General features: G+C 38.4%; 1 protein-coding gene across 1 annotated transcript; it reads left to right on the forward strand.

Moving 5' to 3' along the window:
- Window positions 1-17,797: 17,797 nt before the first annotated feature.
- LOC134740581 (zinc finger protein SNAI2-like) lies at window positions 17,798-20,179 on the forward strand. The gene is made up of 2 exons (XM_063673103.1): window positions 17,798-18,386; window positions 18,668-20,179. Exons 1-2 carry the CDS (start codon window positions 18,215-18,217, stop codon window positions 19,633-19,635), a joined length of 1,140 nt encoding a protein of 379 aa, XP_063529173.1. The 5' UTR covers window positions 17,798-18,214; the 3' UTR covers window positions 19,636-20,179.
- Window positions 20,180-22,515: the final 2,336 nt, after the last annotated feature.

Raw genomic sequence — 22,515 nt, forward strand, 5'->3', positions numbered from 1 at the left:
TATCAACAAATCCAGCATTTCCATTTTAAAAAGTGACATTTGATGAAGTGGAACTGCTGATGATGATCAGAATGGAACTCTTTAATGACGCATAGTTTACGTTTGGCGATTTGTCCTCTTCTTTATGTTTGTAAAGGAACTTAAGTTTTTAAGACATATTTTTTTCAAGCTCGAGTTCTGATGCTGAGACCCACGAGGAACCGAGGGAACTCCTTAAATGTGAAATGCATACATATAGTGATTTTTGTATTTTGATCAACAAATCCAGGATTTACATTTAAAAAAGTGACATTTGATGAAGTGAAACTGCTGATGATGATCAGAATGGAACTCTTCAATGACACATAGTTCACGTTTGGCGATTTGTTCTCTTCCTTATGGACCCAGACCCAAACTTGGACCCGGACTCGGACCCGGACCCGGGTCTGGACATGGACCCCAACTCGGACCCGGACCCTGACCGAACTCTGACCCAAACTTGGACCCGGACAGCCGGACACGGACCCGGACTCGGATCCGGACCCAGACCCGGACCCGGAAATACTACTAGAAAAGTGGGTTAGGTGGGTGGGTGGGTTTGTTTTTTGAACTGCGATTCTCATAGAACAGAACTGCTATCAGAGAAGTAGGTTAGGTTAGGTTAGAGCTGTGACCCTTACAGAAAAGAAATGCTATCAGAAAAGTAGGTTAGGTTAGGTTAGAACTGCGACCCTTACAAAAACCAAATGCTACTAGAAAAGTGGGTGGTTTTACCTCCTTTTCGACATAATTAGGCAAAAGATGCTGTCTTTTTCATTTCATTGTCTGGAATCAAAGAGTGCACCGTCAACAATAAGTGAACTTTCAGTGGCATCCCCCATTGAAGTCGGTTTTTTTTTTTCTTAAAAATTATTTTTATACAATCAATATGGATGATTCCAAATATTACAAAACAATGTGTAAAATAAACTTGATAACCATACTTTTGTTTTTATATGAATACTTTTATAAGGGTTTCTATGAAAACCTCCCGGAAAGTGTTTACAATTGTAATCAAAATTAAGAGCTCTTGAATAGATTTCATACCACGTTAATAGCTCTTAAGCTTTATAGATAGTTAAATATTTCAATAACATTAAAAGTCAAGGAAATGTACATTTACATATGAACCTAAAATACCGTTTCCACTATTACCGACGTATTCTGTGCGGAAAGAGAAGAGTCGTGCAATGTATGGAGCCCAATATATTGCACGACTCTTCTCTTTCCGAACAGACTCTACCTCGAAATTAGGTGCCACACCACAAAAACGGAACCTAACACCGAGGTTTTTAATTTTTTTACAAGCAAATAACATAAATAAAGTATTTGGGAACTACAAAAAATATAACTAAGAATTAATATCAAGTCTTAGTCTTTCTATAATAATATTCACCATTACTACGTAAATCACTAAATAGAATACGCATTTACTTACTTGAGGTTAGTTAGTATGGAGCAACCAAGTCTTGTGCCGATGCGCTAGTTTACGATTTTCGATTTAATCACTTGAAGTTTTCGTACTAATGTTATGATTGTTCTACAGTCAAAAGATAAGCCTTTCTTTGTGTGTACTTAGATTCAAATAAAGTCAATAGGCTTCCTTATAAAACGCTATTCATTACATACCGCGGTCATGAATGCCGATTTTAATGGGCACGTTATGAGGGGTCAAACCTCGCAAATCGAGCAAGCGAAAGATTGCAAAATTAAGCCAAGAACGTACCGAGTGGTTCGAAAAGGGGAATCTTGAGCATTGCGAGGGTTTCGAGACACAAGGGTTAAACAAATTTTGCCACCCAGTAAAACACAAAATTTTTCACCACACCAATGCGAGGAAATACCGCCACTAACTAACTATAAAACATTTCATACAAATCCAAATGAATGCTATTAAATATTAAATGGTAATACGAATAAATGTTACCTGTAATTGGACAAACATCTAACCTCAATGTTATGTAAGCTACAGATTATTTTTTCATGATGTATTGTCTGTTGGTAATCCCAATATATATATATATATATATACACCATGATCAGCTGGCAAAGTAACAATCCTCGTTTTTTGCCAAAAATCGTATAACAATAACTCGTACCGTGTACACGTATGTACATATGAGCCTTTGCAGAGGTAATACCTACCATGGATTTACTTGATCAATTTCAAAATTAATATGTATTTATCTCCCCGAATATGGAATCTAAAAAAAATTAAAATATCGGGTTTTACTCCCCTATTGATTTCACTAAAAATATTTTTTATTATTATTAATGTATCTTGAAACAAAAAATCTAGTGGCGACCAACTTTAAACTTAATTTGGGGTTACTTTGATACCCCCCTTTTTTCGACGGAATTCGATAGTATAGGGAGTATAGGGAGTAAAACTTCAAAACATAAAAAAAAATCCGTTCGTAGGGTTAGGATTTATAAGGATGTTTTTCATTTGGGGTTACTTTGACAAAGAGAAACAAGAATAGTTTAGGAAAAATCAACTTTATTGAAGGCTTACCTAATTATTTAAGCATAATTGAACAATAAAAACCTATCAAAATTTACTAACAATATGTAATCAACAATACGATGATGTTCGGATGGTTGGCATATCGACAGCCTGCCTTCGACCACTTTTGTCACAGCCCGGTTTGAAACTTTTTCAGAGTAGTTCCGATATGCTCAGGCATTATTCTAAAACAATAACACAAAAATCAGTTAAGAAACCTTCAATATCTAAATAATCTAAAAAAACTATATGTCGTCGGTTGTCATTGATCAGTTATCAAAGTAAACCCTTATAGGCGATCAATGACACCCCATGCCACAAAAACCGAAAAAATACAAATGGCCGCCATGATTATGATTTGCAGCAAGAATCGATGTTATAGGCCGATTCAATAAATTACATTGTACATTAGAAGTTATACAGGCTACTAAAACTACAGAAAACGAATACTCACATTTTTTAATTTTTTTCCATCGATCGACGTGCTTGATCCAACAGACACAAATCACAAACTGACAGTGACGTTCAATCTTGCCGACCGTAAAAAAAACCAAAGGGTGCGGTCAGAAAGCGTAATATTCGAGTTTGAACATGAAGTAAAGTTTTTATTAAAGTAAACCCAGGATTCAAAGTAACCCCACGTAATAGTAATTCCACGGTACATAATGTACATATAGTTTCGAAAAGTACCAGTCAGATTAAATCTTTCCAGTTATGGAGGCAAAAATTTAAGAAGAAGAAGAAGAAGAAGAAAGACATTTATTCCATAAAGCACACATACACAGGACAATACAATGAAAGAAAAAAGATGTTTAAAAAAGGGAATATAAAAATAATAGCAAAAACAAAAACAAAAATTAAATTATTTACACATTAAAAACATAAAAATTACACACGGGTCCAGCAATGTGTGCAGTAGGGAAGAGGCCCTGTCTCAGCATATTGTTGCAATTTGCAAGCGAGGCAAATTCCAACGCTGTTATTCTGCCAAGGCCTTAGGGAGTGACATATAAATATTAATAAGATGTATATAAATATATATATATATATATATATATATATATATATATATAAACATAATAAATGAATAGTCATTGAATGCATTGTAATATTTGTAATTTTTATAATTTAATGTAAGGATATGAAAAATGATGTCAATTTAGAATAGTATTGTAATGTAATTACTATGTGTAAAATTGTAATTTTATTAATAAATAATTGTAATTGTAATGAATACTTATTGGGTGATTTATGCAACATTTTTTGATATTTTAAAGAAGAAAAAGAAATACAAATAACTAACGTGCAGCGGGTCCAGATTTAATTTGAATGTCAAAAAGTATTTCACGCAATTTCCGTTTCAAACCGAATTTGGACCCACAGTTTCTAATAGGCGGCGGCAAGTCATTCCAGCACTTGGTAGCTTGGAACCGGAAGCTGCCACGGAATGCAGCACATTTATATTTCGGGGCAATGAGCGGCTTCAGGTTAGCTATATTACGATCGGTCCGCCTTTGTTGTCGCCAAAGCAATTTCTCCGAAAGATAGGACGGCTTGCCGTATTTAATTACACCAAACAGAAGAGAAGCTAAGTGAAGGTGTCGCCTATGTTCCATCTTAAGCAGCCTTGCACTGGATAGGTAAGGTGTAACCGAAGTTCGAGGGGGAATGTTGAAACAATAACGGGCACAGGCATTTTGAACCCTTTGGATCAGCTTTTGTGTTTTCTTGTACAAACACGGGCCGATAACTGTGTCACAGTAATTAAATTTAGACAGTACCAGAGCTTCACAAAGTTTTATTCTCAGGTCTATAGAAATGAATGGACGGATCCCGTAAAGCACTTTCAACCTATAGAAACAGTTGCGGACCGTGTCCATAATATGCTCCTCGAAACTAAGGTGACAATCCATTAAGATACCAAGATTACGAGCTTTATATACTCGCTCAATTGGGATACCAGCAATTTGAACATTATCGTCACTCTGCGTAAAGCTTAAAATTTGTTTCTTACTTCCAAGGACAAGGAATTTGGATTTAGCTGGGTTCAAGACTAGGGAATTTTTCGCAGATCATTCAGCAATGTTCGAGAGGTCTTCATTTGTACGGTGGATTGCTTCCCCGACGTTGTGTTTATGAAAAGGGACCATCAACTGCAAATCATCAGCGTATAAATGAAATTGACTGTTTTTGATGCTTTTTACAATGTCCGCCGAGTACAATATAATTAACAGTGGGCCAAGAATAGATCCTTGGGGCACGCCTCTTTTAACAGGCTGGGCGTCAGAATGTACGACCAACCCATTGGACTTCCTAAGCTCTACTAGCTGCTGGCGACCGGAAAGATAACTATTGAAAAACTTTATAGCTGAATTATCAAAACCGTAAAAAGCTAACTTTGACAGCAATATTAATGGAGTCAAAAGCACGAGAAAAATCAAGCAGCGTCAAAATTGTCCCACAGCCTTCATCTTGAGATGCAAGAATATTATTTACGACATCCAGAAGAGCCGTGCTCGTGCTATGCTGCTTCCTAAAGCCCGATTGCATTTCTGGCAGTAGACAAAAGAGTTCGCAGTATTGAAGTAACTGATCGTACACAGCTTTTTCCAGGACTTTAGACAACAAAGGTAACAGACTGATCGGTCGTAAGTCGCGAAGATTAGAGGGACTATTACTTTTGGGTATTGGCCGAATGACTGCAGTTTTCCAGATATCAGGAAAAGTTGATGTCGAAATAGCTCTGTTAATCATTTAATGAATTATCGTGAAACGATTGTTTTTATGTGATAGCAAACGAGCAGACGAGACGCCAGATGGGAAGCAGTCATCGTCGCCCATGGACATAAGCAACATCACAGGAGCCACTTAAGCATTGCCGACCCTTGATAACCCTAAATACCCGCTTTTTGCTTGAAGTGTTTGTTAGCATAATATGGGGCGCAGAAAGGTTATGCCTCATGGTAGTGGCGGAGACAAATCAAACCATTTATTTCTTCATGCACAACTATATTGGAATATTCATTTGGTATATTATATTATGTACACACAACGACTGTAGATATTCGGAGCTGTTATTTCAATTTTATTATGATTTTAAATTGATTAAATGGACGACACAAAACTTACAGCTAGGCGGCTTTGCCAGGATCAGAAAGAGAGAGCAACTCTATGGTCACCCAGCTTTTTATACCAAGGGAGCATAGACAAAACATGAAAAAGTGTATTTTTCTAACACTCCTCCTTATATGCTCCTGTAATAAAAAGCTCTGTGGTATAACTGCATACATGTTAACAAAAAAAAAGGAAGAAGCAAAATTACAAATGTGAATGAATGCACTAACATTCTATACATTTCAATTTTAGACCCTTTACAAAACATGTATGTTTTTCAATACACAAAGGCTTAGTTAATACATCAGCAACCATTTTATCTGTAGGTAAATACATAACATTGATTTTCTTATCCTGTATCAGCTGTTTAACATAATGGTATCGCAAATCAATATGTTTAGTTCTCTTATGTGAATATTCTTTGGCTAATAACAATTTCTGAGCACTCTGATTGTCATTATATACGGTAACATTAATATGTTTGTCAATTATTTCTGACAAGAAATTCTTAACAAAGCATATATCTTTACATACATCATTTATGGCAATATACTCAGATTCACATGTTGATAAGGCTGTACATCTGCTTTTTAGCCTCCCAATTAATCACATTTTCACCAATTTTTACAACATAGCCAGTATAAGATCTGCGATCCGACAAGTCATTTGCCCAATCACTATCGGCATAAGCTACAATATCTAAATTATTACTTCTTTGAAAACAAAGACCATAATTTATGGTTCCAGCTAAATACCTAAGTACCCGTTTAGCGACACGCCAATGACTGGTCGAAACATGTACTATACTGACTCAGCTGACTGCAAGCGTAAGATATATCCGGGCGGGTACACACTGATAAGTAGTACATAAGTGACCCCAAAAGCTGTCTGTATTTATATTTTTCATCCTCTAAACATGTCTTGTCAGATTTATCTAGCTTGCAGTTTACTGGCAATGGAGTAGATACAGGTTTACAAATGTCGAATTTCAAAATTATTCTTTAAAAGTGCAAGCAACTTATCAATACAGCCGTTATGAAAGACATAAAAATCATCCACATATAATGCTAAGATAATATATTCCTCTTTGGTTTTCTTAACATAAACACAAGGCTCACATTTACTTTGTATATAGCCATTTTCACTTAACACTTTATGAATCTTTACATTCCACATACGACTTGCTTGCTTTAAGCCATATATGCTTTTTTTTAATAAACATACTTTATTATTATTTTTATCAGTTTTGAAGCCAGCCGGTTGCTCCATATAGATCGTTTCATCAAGATTACCGTTCAAAAAAGCGGTTGTGACGTCTATATGATCCATATGTAGTGCCAGCTGATTTGAAATGCTAAACGAAAGTCTGAGGGTTTGATGTCTTACAACTGGTGAATAGATATCTGAAAAATCTTTACCCTCCTTTTGACTATAACCACAGGCAACTAAACGAGCTTTGTATCTAACAAGATTACCTGCAGAATCTAATTTTCTTTTAAAAACCCACTTAGTTTTAACTACATTTTGATTCATAGGCCGGTCTACCAGTTCCCATACATTATTTCTTACCATCGAATCAAGTTCGATTCTCATAGCTGTAAGCCACTCATGTTTTTCAGGGGAACTGATAGCCTCGGTGTATGTTTGTGGTTCATCTTGATAACTATCAGTGACATATAGCGACAACAGTTAAAAATCATTAAATCTCTCTGGGAAAATACCTCTTGTACTACGAACGGGGCGAGATGTCGACGCATCGGCAGCAACCGGTGAAGTCGACTCTCCTCCTCGAAATGATGGGTCTGGCAGCGAGGATGGAGTCCCTGAGTGCAGGTTCACATCACCCTCATCACCACCATCATCATCGAGTGATAGGTACTAATCAGAGAGCGGAGACTGCGCAATTGGCGTCACTTCCGCATCTGAAACATTTATAGAGCTTTTGTTAGACTTATCACTAATATCACAGTTCTCATTAACACTAGTATCACAGTTATCACTTAAAATATTATTGCAGCAAGTATTATTCTCATTCTCTCTATTATCATTAATATTCATGTGATTAATAAAATTATCAAAAATAATAAAATTTGCTCCTTTCGCCCCAGCATTTGCACGCGATAGATTATTTCCTATAAATTTGCCCTCAAGGAACACAACACTTCTAGAATAAATAACCCTTTTTGGATTAACTGGATCTATTAGGCGATAGCCCTTGCATGTTTCACCATATCCTACAAAAATATGCTGTTTTGCTTTAGCATCTAGCTTACGTCTCTTCTGATTAGGCATATGAGAGTATGCTACACAGCCAAAAACGCGTAGATGACTGAGGTCTAACCTATCAGACCCAGTCCATTCGCATTCAGGAATTCTACCTGACAATCCGCTGGTAGGCGACCTATTTTTTAAATAAATGGCCGTCATAACAGCCTCTCCCCAGTAGCGATCAGGTAATTGAGATTCCTGAAACATAGCTCGAGCTTTTTCAAAAATCGTACGATTTGCTCTCTCGCTGACACCATTTTGAGAAGGAGAATAAGGACAAGTAGTTTGGTGAATTATGCCTTCCTTTTTAAGGTAATCGGACAAAGTTTTATTGCAATATTCAGTACCCTGGTCAGTACGTAATACTTTAATACGCAATCCAGTTTGTTTTTCAACTAATGTATTAAAATTAACAAAATGAGAACTCACCTCAGACTTGTGCTCAGATCCTAGGAAACTAGAGCTTCACGGCCCAATTCGAACAATGCTAATAAGATGTCACAGCGACACGATACCGATCTGTCAGTGTCAAAAGTGACATTTCTTCAACCAAAAAAGTCACTTTTGATACTGACAAATCGGTATCGTATCGCTGTGACATCTTATCAGCATTGTTCGATTAGTAACACCGTTAGGTACATCTTCATCAGAAGTCCTCAAACTGTTTCATTTCATCCCTTTTAATTATCAGTAGATGTAGATGTAGATGCCGCTTGATGATCTAACTAAACTATTGCCTTGTACTGAGATTAGAACGCGTAAGTACCTAACGAATAAAAAATAATAACCGCTATGTCAAGTAATGCATTAATTAGAATTCAGTAGTAGTAAAAACATCCAAAGGGAGTTATAGGAAAAGGTTAAATATAATGACAGAACCGTTACCCGTCATGTTCGCTTAATCCGCGCCTAGCGATCACTTGTCCGGGCTGCAGGCTGCAGCTGCCCTTGCGGCGACCCCAACTTTCGTCCCCCTTCTTACCAAAACACTATAAATACCATTTTGTAGCTAAGAAACGAAAAAAAACCTTATAACGGTGTTAGTCTAAAAAAATCTCAAAATGTGGGAAACGTACAAATCCCGTTTCCCTGAGCAGAGCCGTAACTTTGTCTACCCCACGGGTTTAAATTATGCAAAAAAACCCCGTGAATAACATGGGATACTTACTTAAGTATTTTTTTCCGAAAACAGTTATTTTAAAAATATTATTTACTTACTCAAACATCACTTTTATAACTGCTTACAAGAAGAGCCACATATTCTCTGGTCCTAAATTAAACAACAAAGAAAGCCGATCAGCAGCACCTACGAAAAATTTAATTTTAATTTTACAGCTTTCCTCTTTCAAAATAATTGGTGGTGTAGTAAACTTGATGCAGGTACTTACTCAAGCGAGTCCCATAAAATAACAGCGAGGGACGTGTACTTTTACACAAGCATATTCACTCACAAACGTGTCGACTGTCGAGATTTCGAGAAGTCGTGCAAAGGGGAAAAGAGGTCAAATCTGCGAGGGTCCCATAGCGAACGCGTATTAACGAGGACGAAAGAAAAGTTCCGTGTAAGCTTCACTGCCTTCAATATGTTTGCCAGCTTAGTAAAAGCGGTACGCATTAAAATAATGTACTTATGAAATAAAATAAAAACATGGTTAATAGCATTAAAAAAAAACGATTTATGGGATATTTGATTGAGGGGTAATACCTACGTTTTCCATTTATACTTATGTCTTACTTATCCTCAGATAAAACGTAGGGAAGAAAGCAGGCACAAGGCAAATAAGTAAATAATTCATATTACAATCATTTGCGTTCTCACATACTTAATTAATATACCTAATTATCTATCGATCATTAAGAACGATTAAGATTTCCATGCAAATACCTACTGCACAATATTTTCAAGATTCCCTGTACTGTACCAGCTTAATTGTATCTACCTATAAATATGTATTGTATTCTTGCTTACATAGATACAAATGATACAATAGCTTAGTTATAAGGTAATGATACAATATGTAGGTATTAGACTTATTTCGCATTAGGTAACACTTGTCACTTAAAAAAAAATGGTTTGTACAAACAAAACATTAACAAGGAAAGAACAATTAAGACCTGAGTTTATAGTGCTAAATTTATATGGTCTTCGTAAACAGTGAATGGTAACGAATTAAGTGCGAGATCTCGGCTACTGGTGTTACCTACATTGAATGGTATAGGCATGAGTAGGAAGTTATTTGCGTCGCGCTACTCGCGCTCCTGCGCGGTGCGTATGCGCATGTAAGAAGCCTGCGCAGGATTGCGAGGGGTGAAAGGTGGCCGGTGCCGGCGCGACGCACCGGCCGCGGCGCGCTCGGCATAGCGTGTGCCGAAATCTCAGCTGTTGCCGCTTGCCACTATACAGTGTGAGATATCTTTTACCTATATATTAGTCGTATTTTTTTATGTAAAAAAGTGACTTGTATTTAAAAGTTAAATAATCTATGTGGGAAATGAGATTCTGGATGTCGTTAGGTATTGAAAAATTAGTTACAGGACATTTAATTCGTGTATGTAAAATGTTGTCATAAGTTTATTATAAATACTTATTACTGAGTGTCGACGTGTATTTTTATTAAGAGAAAATTAACTTTTACAAAAATTTTGCCAAGAAAAAAAGGATAAAAATCACGTTACAATATTTTCTAATTCCATTACTAGGTAAATGTTCTGCGCAAGTACACTAAATGGGTATAGGTTATCGCTCAGAAAACACTTTCATCTTTAGAAAATGCCCAGATTAAATAATTTGGTTCTTAAAATTAATTTTTAAGGACTTTATATTTAGTGAACAGCCTGTATCTACCATAAAATCGACCCATCTGTGTTAAAAGTGTTTATAAAAGCGTTGAATGGCCCCTGTGCGCTTTATATAGAATACTCCACAGCTATGTCATTATTCAAAATTAAACTACTCACCTACCTGCAAGCGCAGGCCTCACGATTCAAAATGTCGTAAATGTTGTTTATTACTTTAAACTAAAAGCGACTGTAAGAATATATTTATTTTTAGTTAACACATAAAATTACGCCTTATGAATAACTACAGTGGGTTTACTTTACGCTATAACAAAATACTATTCGTAACCGAAATGTAAGAGAATTCCCCCGGTGAAACGACACCGACACCTGAATCAGAACTTTGGAGTTATGCCCTTACGGCGGTTAAATTTGGAACAATGAATGAGGGAGACCCTAATCGTTTTACTCGTTACCAAAAAGCTTTATGGTGTAGAGGTTTGGTTAGAGGAGGGTGACGGTTACGTCGTTCCTTGTCGCGATATATTATGAGCTCAGTGCAGATGTGCGATTCGGGTACAGACATGTGATTCTGCGCAGCCAGCTGCTGGCATAGCTGTGCACTGATTCAATGCAGGGTCAGGCTCCACTAGTGGGTGCTTCGCTTTGTGTGATGTACGTATGTATGCTCTGCAAACAATGATACAAACGCACGCACACTGACAAATATGGCTAGGTCGGCTCAGGTGTGCCAGGGGTTATTATTACATTTTAAATAACAAACGACCATTATATACGTTTGCTAAACATATTATGACATATAGGTAAATATCCATGGACGTTCTTCTATCTAAAAATAAAATAAATACCAGCGGCGGTATCATGGTCGCATTTTTATCACTTGTCATGTCATGCGTCACTTTCGTACTTACTTGTTAGAACTTGACAGGCATGATGACAGATGATATAAAAACCGACCATCTTAGCCCTACAGTACTAGACAGACAAGCGCAGAAAGAGGCAGAACTTTAATACGTCAGATTCATTATTTCATTTGTATGTATTTAGTATGAAAATTTGGTTCTACGGAATTTGTTATGATAATGAAGAAGCAAATATTAGGTACATAGTTACATACATCTAAGAAATTAATCATTTGCATACACAATAACTGAATCGTACTTTTTATTTAACAACAGTTCAAAAGTGCCTAGAATGTAAACTTCTAAGAGATTATGACGTTTAAATAACACTTGCACTGTGTGGGCTATCAAAATCGCTGCCAACTTAGCTTAGATAGGTATGCTCGGCATGGAAATCACGAGAATGAGTTTTGTATTACAGTGATTAAGTGTAATCACTTACCTACAGTTAATAAACAGAAGTAAACTAACATGGAATTTAAAGGAATTATTAAAGTAAAATAAATCACACAAACTCACTCAAAGATGCGGGTAACTAATATCATCAAGTACCTAATAAATAGTCAATAAATGAGTGGAAAATGGATGATGATGATGATGAATCGTGTTACCCCTTGTGTGATAATCCGACGGCGAAGTGGAGCTTCTAACCACGATATTTTTATGTTATGTATGTATCAAAAAACGAAAAGGTACTTAGGTATCTAATATACGTAAATAGTACATTTACCAAAGTAGTCTCCTCACTTCTGTTTCGGGGGCCTATTTAAGGGGCCCACTGACTATCAGTCCGCCGGACGATATCGGCCTGTCAGTTGTTCGGAACTGTCAAATTTTTGTTCTAAACACCTTCACTTTAAAATAAACGATATGTAGTAGAGTAGATCGAAAAGGAGCTGCATTCGAATTAAAAAATCTTGATTTGATATTGAAATAAATATCATATACGATGGAAAAAATGACCAAAGCCTCCAGTGTCCAGAGCTGGAATCGAACCAGCGTACCCCGTTTACCGGACAGGTGCCTGAACCGCTCGGCTATCCGGCCACGGTGGCATGGGTCGAAATTTCCAAGTATATGGCAATTCCCGAAGGCTTGTGGCGCCCCCTGGCCTTGATTTGATATTGTTTTGATTTTTTGATGTTTTCACTTAGCGCGCTCCAATATAAAAGCTCGAGCGAGATGCACCACAGGGTTCTAATTTAAGGTGACATGTCATGTCAACTGCACCTCCATTACGGCGAACGTCACTCATTTTATCAAGGAAATTGACAGATACAGCGGCGATTTCAACGCCGCCACAGTAATGTCGCAACAGTAATACAGCTGCACTTGAAATCCGAATGTCATCTTTACAGTCAAGTATACCTACGTTCATCTGTCCAACCATGTCTATAATTACAAAGTGACAAAATTTTAATTACATGGCATTAAAACGCCCGCAGGGAATAATACGCTACCTACTGCATGAAATCAGACATTGCATAGTGATGTATGCATGGAATTAACCGCCAATTGTGCGACATTGAGAGCGGGCTGGCATATCGCGCACCACCTGCCCGCGGCGCCCCTGTCCATCGCTATTTCCGCCATAGCGCACGTCCCCCTGCTCCGGCGGCGCAGCTCGTGCCCGACCGTTACGCACGCGACATAGCACCTGGCCGACGCAGCCGCCGCGCCGCCCCGCCACTCCGCCCGACACACATTATCACATGATAGCTCACTTATCAAGTTATCAATCATGGGATGAACCTGGTAAAGATTTAGGTATCATGAAAATTGTGGATTTTTAATTTATCGTTAATGATCTGATGACATTTAGTGTCTATAATCAAATACTTACTTGTAGTAGACACTAAATCTAGTCTATCTACTTACCTGTACGTTACCTAACAAACAGTTCTAAAAAAATGCACTAATACATATACTTACTTATTATTAGATTAACAAATGTATTTTTCTACGAGATTAATATTGATAAAAGTTGGTATGTACCTACAAAGCAAAAGCTCTAAAAATACTCTTACCTATGCTACTTTGTTGTTGGGATTCCACACTGGGAGGAGGGAATCAAGGTTAAAATTCGAAGCACAAATTATTTTACAGTACATATGGTGCTTCTTTCTCGCACTAGTGCGTAAAGAGCACTTTTTGTGCATATGTCGAAAGTTGAAAGGGCCATATGTAGTACTGTAAAACGTTGTACGATACACGTGCGAATAGGTAATTCGCAACTCGTGTTTTAATTTATCGCCACTCGTTTCGAATTTCCTCTTCTCCGCACTTGTATCGTAAATAACTATTATGGTTATCAAAGGAACGAAATGACACAGACCGTATGTCGCGATGCACATATTTTAAACCCGTTTAACTTAATACGGGTTTTCACCGTTAAATGACAAGTATTAAGTTAAACGTATTTTCCCCAGTTAAAAATAGGCTTCCTAAATGGGCGATTCTTATTATCCCTTTTTTTGTGTTACCTGTAAGAATAACATATAAATACGTAATCCCTGTATCAATATACTTAGCAATTTACCTCAATTTCTATGTTAACTTAAATGTATTGTCCTAAGAGTATTAACAACATACATTTTGTGATCAGTTTTCGTGTCCTAATAATTTAACTAATATTCATTAATCACTATCGGCAGGATGGGAATGAATGAAAAAGAAAAAAAAAACATTATTCCAATTTTTACCACGAGTAATAGCAATTAAGAGTTCATTAGGACGACGATAGTAATTCCGATGTATGAATTATTTACTTAATGTGTTGTTTACCGTCAAGCATCTTCCGACGAATTGTTTACGTTTCCCAAGCGTAAAGTTAGATAACAAATTATTAATTTCACATGGTCTTAAACTAATTAGGCGGTAATGAATGACACCGCCTTGTTGACCATCGGGTAGTTATTTGTTTTCCTAAACGACAAACACAAGTTATTACGTGAGCTGAAGGTAAAAATTAATCTTCCCATGACAATAAAAGCTAGCTACAGAGTAAACAAGTTAATATACTTTCGCTAATGTTGTGATCTTTAGAAGGATCTTAGGCCCTACAAGACGGGAGGATGGCTCTTGGAGAGTGAGGAAGAACTTGGAGGTGGAAGAACTGGTGGGCGAGCCCAACATCATCGGCGAGAGCAAAGCTGCTCGGCTTCGCTGTCTCGGCCACGTGGAGAGGATGGGAGAGGATCGTGCGGCCAAGAGAGCTTTCTGGGGCGACTAACTGGGAGACGTCCGGTCGGAAGGCCTAGGTACCGGTGGATCGATGAGGTCCAGAAGGACCTATGTGACATCCAGGCGGCTGAATGGCGTCGGATCGCACAGGATAGGAACGAATGGCGAAACCTAGTATCGGAGGCCAAGATCCACTTCGGGTCGCTAAGACAGCGAAGTAAGTAAGTAATGTTGTGATACTGAATGAACATTGTTTTTAGAGATAGTTCTCGGAAAATTCGTATCATGCACCCGGAGAAAGCTAAAAATCCATCTGAAAATAATGAAACTACACACTATTTACTCACATAATTTTAACAACAACAATAATGACGACTAACAACATCGTCGGTCACCCAGATTCTTTTTATAGCAACCCAGCAAAATGTAAAGGTTCTCAATACCAAAACCAATCAAGCCCGTTATAATATTCGTGATAACTGCCTAAATAAGAAATACTGCGAATTTTTAACCAGGGCAAGGCATCTTTTAAATTGCATTCTGTTCTGAATTAGGCGATAATGTCGGCCAGCGAACATCGCGATTAGTCACGGCGGCACGGCATAATCGAGCAATTGATGTCCATTTCATGTCGATCCCTTGACACATATATCGGCTGAGTCATTCTGCGAATTTCTCCACACGTAGCAAGCATGTCATCGTGATGCGATTATCTGATCTGTGAATTGGTATGGGTAGAAGAGTCAGCACTTTGTTCTAGCTAATCTATACTCCTTAAACACCTAAATACCTAGTAATGTGTCATCACATCAATGTAGGGTTTGCAATTTACATTACTAAATTTTGAATTGCTTGACACCTAAGCGAGCACCAACGTATAATGCCCATTGACATATACCTATACATATAAGGACGGGCCTTACGGGCACTAAGAATGGTGCTAGTTCAGCGGTGTCAGTCACGAATTCGAGCCAATCGTGCAGTCTAACGCAACTAGTTGTGACACTTGCGACCAGTCGCGCGCGTGATGCGATCTCATAAACCAATCGCGTTGTGGCGTTAGACTGCACGATTAGCTCGAATTCGTGTGCGTGACACCGCTGTACTAGCACCATTCTTAGTGCCCGTAAAGCCCGTCTTAACGAAGTAAATGTATAAGTCAATGATAATGCCTTTTTGTGACAACCAGACTACATCGCTTTGAGGCGTTCGTTATATAATAACGAACACTTTTCTTCTGTGAGAATTCCTAAATTAACCAGTGTCCCTGTAGCTGTGACATGTGAGAATAAACGGGTTGCAAAAAACACAACAAAGAACTTATGGTCGTTACAGTTCCGCGTTCCGAAGGGGTTCGCACCGTATCTTGTTTGATTTTATACATAAGGAAGTAGGTACCTTTGTTATCGTTTTGTGGCAAAAACTGGTTCCGAATGTTTCCGGTTACACAAATCCACACGTTATTATTGTTATCGCTGTCGCCGTGGACTCTCTTCGGACTCACAGTTCCCGAGACAGATAGTCGTCGTATTCTTGCTGTGATCAGATTACAATTATCTGCGTCCATTAATAAAGTTTTCCCACAGGCCCGAGGCCTCCCTCACTGAAGTTATCTTTGCTGCTTATGATAATAAATTAGCTTCATCACTTTGTCTGTCATATTTGTGATTGAACTTTCATATAGATTTGAATCTTGGTTGATTCTAGGCTACCTATTATTAAATGATTACAGTGAGGCATTTCATTGAATAGAAAGTGAGGTTCTGATGTTATATTTGTTTATAACTAGGTTTATGGATAATTAATAGGTCAGTCACACATTCAACGCTAATGATAGATACAATTCATACAATACAACATATTACATACTATGGGTAAAAACCAATAAGTATGTAGTGCTTTTGTTCTATCTCTCCAATTGGTCTAATGACCGAGTCGCGTTGTTTTGTTTGTTTACGTTATTTTAAGTAACTTAAGTAATATATTATATTATTTACTTATACATATTAAGTATATTGAAAATAAACTTGTGGTTTCGATTATGCAACAGGCATAATCATGAATGGCATTACATAACGGTTCACAATTATCTAAGAAGAAATTAACAGATAAGTAACTAGGTATGTAGGTACCTACTCACCGAGGCAGGCACAGATGGTCCGTGTAATCTCTGCTTTTGAGGAGCATTCAATAAAAATAATAATCATTCGCACAGGAAAGAGGACAAGGTCACACAGTGCGATACGATGTCCCATATCACAAAGACCATTATGGCATGAGGCGCTTGCTAGTGTGTCATCGCGGTGTCAGATGACTGCCATTTTTGCTTAGTTAGGCATAAAGGCATACTGATTGGCAACCAACCTATTGTGGTGATTTATACATCTTTTGTTTCAATAGAAGTTACACAGTATAATATATTACTCATTGGTACTACATTCGTAAAATTAATGTGTTTCATTATGTATCTGTCTGTCAGTACCTATGTAATATTCATTATATCTCCCTATTTAGGCTTATGGATTATGGATAGGGTAAAGTTTGTACATATGAATTTATGAATCAGTAAGTAACATAATTACCTATGTATTAGGTACTTACTAAACTATACATTTATTAGCAACAAAGGTAGATGTGTACACATACACACTATAGTTAGGTATCTCCAGATAAGTACTTGATTATGGTAGTTGTATTATATAGTTTAGGTTTATATTGTTCTCGACTGTACCAACTGTATTTACAATTTTACATCAACATCGAAGTATTATCGGACTTATTTTGTAACGTAAAATATTGGAAAGAGAAATGGGTTGGAAAATCTAAGCATTTTAAGTCAGTGGTGTACTTAAGTAAAAGTTTTACATACCTACCCCATTGTTAAATATTGCTAACAAGTCTTATTAACTGACGAAATGTTCGTTAGGAAATTGGATCCGTCCTAAAGAGCACACGAATGCGCAGTTCAAAGGTGCTTAACCTCAGGATGGACAAAAAACTGGTGGCTGGTGTGTGGGTATGTGGCTGCACACCGGTGCTGAAGCTGGGCATATCGCACAAGAGGCAGCTCGCCGGGTGCGGCGGCGCAGGTGCCGCCGCCGCCCCGCGCCGCGCCGCGCCGCTATTGGCCGCGGCCCCGCGCCCGCCGCCGATTGGGCGCAGCGCACGTGCGCGGACTACCCGCCGCCACCTGGCCTCCGCTGCCGGGGAGCGCATATAAGCGCGGCCTTCCCTCACCGCACCACACCCGAGCTCCGGACGCCGACGAGTGCACACGTCACTCGCGTCCCGAACACGACTCCGCTATTACGACTCCGGCGCAACGTACATGTTTTGGACTGTTACATTTGTGAACTTGTGATACGATTTTATACCGGACGTTTAAGAAAAATAATTTTCTGTTAAGTGCTTGTGAAAAGTGAAGATGCTCGTTGAGGATTCGCAAAATTCTCGCGCAATGATGACGAAAAAATATGCGCACTGTCCGCTGAAGAAGCGGCCGGTGTTGGTGCGGGAGGAGCGGCCGGCGACGCCGCCCACTACGCCGCCGCACCCCGCCCACCTCGCAACTACACTTTATTATGACTATCCTTCTTGTAAGTACCTCATAATATTTCTTATATATTAAGACATACTCTCAGTCATATAACTAAATAGCGACACCATCATAGAAATTATTCTGGGTGGTTTTTCATATAAACATGACAGTTATAGTATTCAAACAATTTAGGTTTGTGTTTATTTATCATATAGGCTTTAAATCTCAGAAAGAAATAGTATTACTAGTAGATTATGTCTCAGAATTTTTTTAATATTAGTAGTAGATAGTGTCATTACTTTTTGTTCATTACTAACAAATCATTTCTTTTGTCAATAGGTGTTTCGGAAAATGACGAACCAGAAAACCTGAGCACGAAACCAGAAGACTTATCGAAGACCGGCAATTACCCAAATAAGGCGTCGTCGCCAGTGGCCACAGCCGCCATCAAGGCGGAGCCCCGCGAGTGGCCCCAGCACCAGCTGGAGTACCTCGCCGCCTGCAGAGCTCGCCTCGAACCCACTCCGGCGCCGATCGAACTCGCACGCCCCACGCCTCAGTACGCCTATCTACCTGCACTCTACGCCCCCTACCCGATGGAAGAAATTTACCCTACCGCGCCCTCCTTATCACCGCCGGTCCATTCTCACCTTTACTCCCGATATTCGCCTGCGTCCCCACCGTCTTCTATTTCGCCTCCTCCGTGTCCCGAAGATCTCCGGTCTCCCGGCTCAGTATCTTCAGACTCCGGAGTATCTGTGTCCGGCCAGAGACGCCCTCGCTACCAATGCCCAGACTGTGCAAAATCTTACTCCACTTATTCCGGTCTCTCTAAGCATCAGCAATATCACTGCGCGGCCGCCGAAGGCAGTCTCGCGCGCAAATCCTTTAGCTGCAAGTATTGCGCAAAAGTATACACTTCGCTGGGAGCCCTCAAGATGCACATCCGTACGCACACACTGCCCTGCAAGTGCCACTTATGTGGAAAGGCTTTCTCTAGACCGTGGCTCCTCCAGGGTCACATTCGCACCCACACTGGAGAAAAACCGTTTTCTTGCCACCACTGCCGCCGGGCGTTCGCCGACAGATCGAACCTGCGAGCTCACCTGCAGACGCACTCTGATGTTAAGAAGTACTCGTGTTCCGGGTGCGGCAAGACATTTTCTCGGATGTCGTTGCTGAGCAAACACATGGAGAGCGGGTGCAGCAGCCCCGGCAGCCCGCCCTTCGAGTACCGGCCCGAAGCGCTGCCCGCGGCGCACGCGCACCAGCCGCACCAGCCGACGCCGACCATTCATGCCTACTGAAAAGACTGACTTAACCGTATTTGCAGAAGTGGAGATCTCGTTTTGAAACTACTATCACTCGCTGTTATCACCTTTAAAAATCTAAAACTACCCTTAAATATTTCTGATTATTTAAACTTTGTAAATGTTTTGACAACAAATTGTGTGCATAGATTATTTGTAAATACTAGTTTTAAGTAATTTGTTACAAGTGCTGTAAGGGACCAATATATATTGCATACGATAATTATTGTATGTTAGGATAAGTTGGATATCACAGAGATATCTCGCCGCCATACCAGCGGCTTCGCTAGTCATGTGGCATTTGCCGAGTGTCATACACTTGTTTAATATATTCGTATCCTAAGCCATGTACAAAGTGCCTTAATTATAATACAATAATATATTTCATGGAAATTATAGCAGTATGTTTATAAGACGGTATTATTTAAATTAAAGCTATATAAAACATGCGAGACCTACTCATGAGGCTATATTTAAGCCGACTGCCGAATTGCGTTCCTTTTCTGTTACCTCTAAATCAGAGTAAAATAAAGTATACTACCTACATTGAAAATGAATTAATTATTTTCTATTTATCACCCTCTTACTTCGATTCCCACTCGATATAAACGTGGGAAAGTTCTACAAAATCAAACAATAGAAAGTTTGGGAACAAAACTCAGGGCTGGCACTGGCAGGGCTCAGGCCGCTGTTGTATTTGATAGGGTTCCATGTTTTGTTTGCAATGCGATAGCTGTAGTCATAGCCGAACAAATTTACCGTTAAAACATTGTAATTGCATTATTTTGAAAACCTTTAATGACACTATGAAAACGGATTATATCGCGTATATTGAATTTATAATACATCCCGACGTTTCGAACTCTTTACAGCGTTCGTGGTCAACGGGTGACTGAGGAAAAATTACAAAGTGCAAAAATACCCACATACTAAAATAATGAACAATCATAGACTACAAACTTTAAGGCTGGTTGTACATGCAAAAACCGGTTCATAAGGCTAGTTATACACTATAATTATTTTTCAAGTAAAGATATATATATATATACGCGATAAAAACTATGCCGGCTCCAACCCTACACCACGGACCCGAGAAGATTTAATTCCCTCCTAAATTGTAGGAGGGTATCCGGAGCCGGCATAGTTTTTATCGCGTATATATATATATCTTTACTTGAAAAATAATTATAGTGTATAACTAGCCTTATGAACCGGTTTTTGCATGTACAACCAGCCTTAAAGTTTGTAGTCTATGATTGTTCATTATTTTAGTATGTGGGTATTTTTGCACTTTGTAATTTTTCCTCAGTCACCCGTTGACCACGAACGCTGTAAAGAGTTCGAAACGTCGGGATGTATTATAAATTCAATATACGCGATATAATCCGTTTTCATAGTTTTATTTCATGAGTAACTATCGCGGTAACCGAAGACAATATTATAACCTTTAATGACATTGGATTGGACTTAATAAAGAGTTTTAGGACCTAATATTAGACTTGCTTACTAGTAATTAATATGATAAATTAACGATAGAGACAGACATCACGTACCTTATCTTATATGTATAAAACTTGAGATTAAAGGTTAGGTTTGTTATTAAAATTAAAGGTTCCGAATCGTACCTAATGCAAAATTTAATAATTATAACCTAAGAGAAAAAAAATCGGCCAAATGCTTGTCATACCACGCATAATGCATGGTTCCGTAATAAAGCACCAACAAAAAGCTGTAGGTACAAGCAAAAGGGCATATCTTCGCGGCACTTACGTATTACTTTTACTAAAAACCGGAGTCTTTGGTGATGCCGATAACAATCAAAATAAATTTTAAAACATCTGCTTATAAACGTCCCACTGCTGGGCACAGGCCTCCTCGGGCTTGGGCTATAGTTCCCACGCTGAAATATGTACGATTCCATAAGTTCCGAAAAACTCAATGGTCCGGACGTCAGATCCACTTAGCCACCACAGCATCTCTTTGGCCGCTTTAAATTGATAATACAAAAAAAAATCGTTAAAGTACCTAAACACGAATGAAAAAGGTCTCAAACCAAGGAATATCATTTGTTTCAAAATCTTTTCGAATTTCGATATACGAGTATCTAAGGAAACCCGAAAATGTCTTCGTCCAAGAAAGAAAATAAATACTTTACCAGGATTTGAACTCGGGCCCATCGGCTTCATAGGCAGGATCACTACACACTAGGCCAGGCCAGACCGGTCGTCATATCCTAAAATGTCTTGTATTAGAGTCATTCGGGGTAACTGCGCGCACTTTCTTTGGTAGTCGGCCTCACTTAAAATTGAAAGATGAGGAAAGCAAAAATATATTTATTGGACAGAGTATTTATTAATCTACAAAATATAAATTGAGTAAACAAGAAAAACATAATTATCTTATATTCGTAGCAGAATAAAAATAGTGAGAAAAAAACCGAATGTGCATACTTGACCTACAATGCGGGTAAATGTGTGCGCCCTTACGGGGTAAGAAGACGCAGTAAGGGACATTGCCGAAGTTTATTTCTGACAACTTAGGTACCCATATTAGTTTATTTCATAGACCTACATCATTTTCAGCAGCTCATATAGTCATATCGTTTTTTTGTAAACTTAATCTCAGAAATAATTATATTTGCTTTAAAAACAGTAAAATAATGTTGCAGTTGTTGGGCAACTGGTCAGGTTTATTCCTTATACCGGGTGGGGCCTGTAACAGGAGCAAATAATCAAAACATTAGTACTCCTCAAACTATGACACTTTTGTTCAATAATTTTTAAAAAGTATGAAATCTTCCATGCAAATTTAATATTATTAATCGTTGTAATTGAAGTTGCTTGTCACGCTTTAAACATAACAAAATTTACAACACAT

This window comes from Cydia strobilella, chromosome 4 (assembly GCF_947568885.1).
Source record: "Cydia strobilella chromosome 4, ilCydStro3.1, whole genome shotgun sequence".
In the NCBI taxonomy this organism is placed as follows: domain Eukaryota; kingdom Metazoa; phylum Arthropoda; class Insecta; order Lepidoptera; family Tortricidae; genus Cydia; species Cydia strobilella.

What these genes read in the sequence shown, in the direction of transcription:
- LOC134740581 (XM_063673103.1), top strand. Translation starts at nt 18,215, where the DNA reads ATGCTCGTTGAGGATTCGCAAAATTCTCGCGCAATGATGACGAAAAAA. An exon ending in TTATTATGACTATCCTTCTT is followed by an intron (nt 18,387 to 18,667) that starts GTAAGTACCTCA and finishes TTTTGTCAATAG; the next exon opens with GTGTTTCGGAAAATGACGAA.